Below are 5,330 nucleotides of genomic sequence, written 5' to 3' on the forward strand. Positions count from 1 at the left end.
TCTCATCTCCTTAGGAAAAATGAATAAAATTCAATTTTAAAAGGATGTTGAGGCAATTATTGTAAGTTTCAATTAGCGATATTTTTAAATGCCTTTTTAATGCTTTACCAGAACCCAGAAAATTGATAGAAAACCAAGGATACTACGGAATTTTTTAGGTTGTCAACTTTGAAATGATATACTTTATATTCCAGTAGGAATACCTGCAACAAGGCAACGTGTAGTTGAAATGAAAAATAGGTAATAAATATAGCATAATAAGAAAAAAAGGATTGGAAGACGTGCTCTTAACTTATCCATTGCTAATTACCATTAGACATGATGTATTATTCATACAATCAAAGACTCATGGATTATTCAATTATTATTCCAACAGAAAACAGACATTTAATGCATTTTTTAGTAATAAACATGACATATTTTTGATTGAGAAAGTTCAAAGGGAATATCAATTACAACCAAAAATAAACATTAACTGCCTATAAACCTAATTTATTTATATATTAAGGCAAAATATCCTTGAGGGAAAATGGTTTAAGGCAAAATATCCTTGAGGGAAAATGGTTTAAGGCAAAATTAGGGGTCAACATTTATATCTGCCGAATAGTCCGGATATTTACATTAGCGATGTCTGTAATCTTCAGAGGCCAGCCTCGATACTTGTTATATGACTTGGATTCGAGTCCATATTTTGATATTTTTTCTATGTGGTATATAAATAGTGCTCTCTGTAGCACTCTGGCTATTTTTTTCCACATCTGAACACGATAAAAATATTCAAGGACTAGAAATTCTACTTATGTGCAAGACTCACCTTGGTTTTGCAGAATAACAACGCTTTCCCTTTCAGGAGTAAAGATAAGACAGATCCACATTTTCTCGGATTTACGACAGTTCAAATCTTTAAAAGTAAACATTCGAGTAAACTTCAGGTAACTGAACTTTCAAATCCTCATCAGAAACAACAATTAGAGAGATAATTGTCTCGAATTTTATACGTATTTTACCCATAGTTCACACAAAAATAAAATAGAAGCTGGAGTAAGGCTACATTTTTACTGGCTACTGATGTCAAATCAAGAAAAACCTAATCTCATTAATTATTAGAATAATTGTTATAATTACAATAAACACACAATGCATATATTTATATAGATGTCGCTCCAAGCACTAATAAATATAAATAGAGATTCTACATTCAATATTAGATAATATAAATATATATATTTTAACTAGAATTAAGTACTAAACAATACTATAAGCATTTAAAGACCTAAAAAATCACTCAGATTTATTTTAAGATCCCTAAAAGTTCAAGTATAATAAAAATTTAGATATACCGTACACTGATATTTTGGACCCGAATATAAGATCAAACTAATCTTTATTCAGCGATATTATAAGCTTTTTACTATCCGAATAATCCCTCAGATCTTTTCTAGTACCTGAACCTGGTCTCGTATATTTTCAAGTAATACAATTTTACTTATACAGGGTCTTTCAGGTAAATTTGGGCTACTTTTAACTGCATCTTGATCAATGAAGGCAGCAAGCAGAGGTTTGAAATTTTATTTACAAGTTTTAATAATACAAAAAAAATAATAATATTGAATGTGTATGCCATTTTCGCTAATCATTCACTCGATCGGAGGCCAAAGGATTTGTAGGCCTTCACGATATCTACGTTCTGACTTTTTTCAAGTACTTGATGATAGAGGCCTTCAAGGAGTAGATTCTGTTATATAAATTGGCAGATATCTTCCTCTCTAACTCCTCCTTAAAGAAGTAATCCAAAGGATTCATATAGGAGGAGTTGAGGGCCAGGTATGGGTCTGTCAAAATGACACCTTCCCTTCATCAAACAAGTTTTGGGTCTTGCAGGCCTTGTAAGAGGCGGCTGAGACTTCTGAAAACAGGAATTTGTCACTATTAGCCTCTGTTTTCATCCAATGTATCACTTGGTCAGACAGGAGTTCATGGTACTTGTCAGCACCCACCCTCTCCTTTGGCTACAAGAAGATGGAGGCATGAGACTGCCGTTGCTCCCAATGACCCCAAAAGTCATGGTGCTGGCCCGAAAATTAGTTTTAAAGACGTGGAGGATATTAGTTCTATCTGTGGCCAACCGTCTTTCGTTCTGGTTGTTTTGGGATCTTTTGAGAGTTCATTGTTTCTCATTCGAATAAAATATGATTCTGTTACCATAGGACATCAAATCGTTCAGCAATTTTCTTCCATAGGAAGCCTGGTGGCCTTCATTTTGTCTGTGAGCAGGGCCGTACGTCAGTATTGCGCTTTGTCCGCTTCAGCGGACCAAAAAAAACAAAACCTTACTCAACCGTCCACCAATCATATAGGTATGTAAATATAGATGAATTAAGTCATAATTAATTATTAAAATCTATTATATATATGTAACTTATGACCAACTCATAATAGTACTGAGTCATTATAATAAAATTACATATTTGTAGCACGTCCACCCAAAAGGAAGCTAGATAATTTTTCTCAAAATTGAACATGGAAAACATTTTCTCTGTAGTCAACAACAACAATATTCCCTCTGCAGAGGACTCTGAGACTAGCAACAATGTCCAGGGAGGTGAGAAGAGCAAGACTGAGGAGATGAAGTTTGTGGACGGAGGCCCAGAGTACCCTGTCGTCTTCACGAGCCAGCTGGGTTACCCGATACTTACTGGGCGGAAGCTAAAGCGAAGGACATCCAGACCAGAACCAGAGTGGAGACTGAGCAGGAAGCTGTGCCTAAAGTCGAGAGAGATAATCCTCTACAGCCCAAGTTACAAACATACAGTCCTCAGATAGATGACAAATACTCCAGAGACTTTCAATATGATTGGTTCCGTAAGTTCCTGTGGCTAGAATATGATGAGGTTGAAAAGTCAGCCAAGTGTTTCGCCTGTTCCAAATTTTCCATTTCCAACCTTGGGAAATTTGAGTTCAAAACATGGAAAAACAGTTCCTCGTTGAAAGTTCATTCTAACAACAAAAAACACAAACTGTCGATGGAAAAGTGGATCAATTTCCTCACATCAAAGAGAAAGAATACCTCGGTTCTCGGCCATGTTCAGTCTCAACATGCTGAGGAAGTCGTGAAGTGGCGAGCTTTTTTGAGGTATCTTTTCCAAACTGTTGGGTTACTCGCATTTGTTTTCGGCATTGAACTGTTGAAGACACTCCTCAGACACACATCTAGCATGTCAGATGAACTTCAAGGCAGAAAGGTTGACCTAACAAAGGCCCAGAAACACGTCAACCTAGTGATTAGGACTCTTGAAGATCTTAAGAATGAGAAAATCTTTGAATCAATCTGGAAACTTGCTGAGTTGAAGTCGTCTGAGATGAAATCAGTATTTGACCAGGAGGACTCAATTGATTTGGAATTCAAGGAGGTGAAGATTCCAAGGAGAATAAAGTGGAAAGGAACAACTGAATCCTACTTCCGTGAAACACATTTCGATGTTGCAATCAATAAGATTGTATTAGAGCTTGAGAGCAGATTTGCCACCAACGATACAAACATCACAATGGATCTCATTGCAATCGTCAATGACAGTGAAGTGGAGACCTGTGTCATTGAGCGTGTCGCCAAGCACTACAGACTTGAACTCGAGCAGCTCCAGTCAGACCATGCAATCTTCCAGCAATTCAAGGTTAATATTATAATTTTTCATTTGCATTATATGTTTAAAATTTATGTTTCTCTAGGCAGATATTGACACAGAAGACATGGTTTCGTCACAAATTGCTGTGGAGTTAATAAGCTCGGGAGTGTTCCGCCTGATGCCGGATCTATACAAGGTGATTGTTATCCTGGCCTCAATGCCCATCAGCAGCTGTGAGGCGGAGTGGTCATTCTCCTGTCTCAGAAGGCTCAAGAACCACATGAGGACCACCATGGACCAGGAGAGGCTCTCCTCCCTCACCCTCTTGAACATGGATAGGGTGATGGTGGACAAGGTGCTCCATGAAGACATGGACAGTTTGATTGACACCTTTGCGTCAAGGAAAGAGAGGAAAACTTCTTCTTCTAATCATGATAAAGAACACATGCATTTTTTTCTTCATTTTTTTTTCAAACACATCACCACGTATAAATGCGAGTTAAGAACATCAAGACTTGTGAACATAATTTATTTTTTGTCGATGTAACCGTTTCATGGTATATTATAATCTCGTTCATTATCTTCATCCGTTATTATTTTAAAAATATTTAAGGAGGTTAAAATTGTTTGACTTAATTGTATAGCTCAAAATTTTTCTCTCATTCTTGCACTGTCCATTTTATACTCCATTATACTCCTTCCTTTATGAATAGGTCGGCATTGACTTTCTGTCTAGAGTTTTTCCTTTTCATTTTATTTTTCCCAATGTTTGCTTGAAGAAAATAATGGTCAGACAGTCCATTGGACGATATTCTTGCAAAATTTAATCTATGCTGTAGCATTTGCCCTGTTTAAATATCCCACGTTCACCACTGAAAATCTACCGTTCACCCTGGTAAAGCGGATCGAAAAATCTTCCTGACATACGGCACTGTCTGTAAGGATATGTCTTTCGTCGAGCCGGTATGACTTTATCCTCAGGGCAGTTTTTTTGGCCCTGGAGACTGTTGCATGGTTTACTTTGCGCTTTTTGGTAAGAGTGTTAATCAGAGTCTCAGGAGATTACTTCAAAGAAAGTTTCAGGGCTACGTGGAATATGTGTGCTTTTATCATGTGGGCTTTTCTATACTATATCCCCCCTCCCCCTCTTTCCATCGGCTGTAGACGTCGTAGGCTGTGCTCTTTGGATATATGAGCATCTTCTTGATGTACGCTTGGCTGCGTCCTGCTCAAACAAATTCGATGATGTTGTTTCTCCGGGTCTCCTACTTCGTAAAAACTTGTTTTAAATAAAAAATTGAGCAACTCACTTAAAGCAAAAGTTCAACCAGTCACTTTAAAATTGAAATAATCGAATTAAATACTTTCCTTATTGTTTAGGATGTAGCTAAAGATGTCCCGGATTTACCTGAAAAAACCTGTGCCGTACTTGGGTACTTTGGATTTGGGTCCAAGGACCATCCTATCTCTACTTTGGAATTGTTTGGCCTCTATTTGGCCGTTGTAAATCCATCAAAACAATCCTCTTTTGTCTTTGTTGTGTCTGCATCGACATTTATAATTTAATTGGGGTATTTGATCTATCATTTGTTAGCCGATAGTCTAGGCAATTCAATGTTGCCAATATCTTTTATAAATTTAGGATAAACAAGTGTTCTATTTAATCCTTAAGAAAGTGACAACAAGTATGATGTTCCACTCTGTATA

The 5,330-nt window shown here is 36.9% G+C and overlaps 1 protein-coding gene across 1 annotated transcript; it reads left to right on the top strand.

The window, feature by feature from the left end:
• The first annotated feature begins 2,632 nt into the window (after positions 1–2,632).
• LOC139905168 (zinc finger MYM-type protein 1-like) lies at positions 2,633–4,203 on the top strand. The gene is made up of 2 exons (XM_071887718.1): positions 2,633–3,671; positions 3,727–4,203. The coding sequence occupies exons 1-2, from the start codon at positions 3,024–3,026 to the stop codon at positions 4,168–4,170; spliced, it is 1,092 nt and encodes a 363-aa protein (XP_071743819.1). The 5' UTR covers positions 2,633–3,023; the 3' UTR covers positions 4,171–4,203.
• Positions 4,204–5,330: the final 1,127 nt, after the last annotated feature.

The sequence above is a fragment of the Lepeophtheirus salmonis genome, chromosome 4 (assembly GCF_016086655.4).
Source record: "Lepeophtheirus salmonis chromosome 4, UVic_Lsal_1.4, whole genome shotgun sequence".
In the NCBI taxonomy this organism is placed as follows: Eukaryota; Metazoa; Arthropoda; class Copepoda; order Siphonostomatoida; family Caligidae; genus Lepeophtheirus; species Lepeophtheirus salmonis.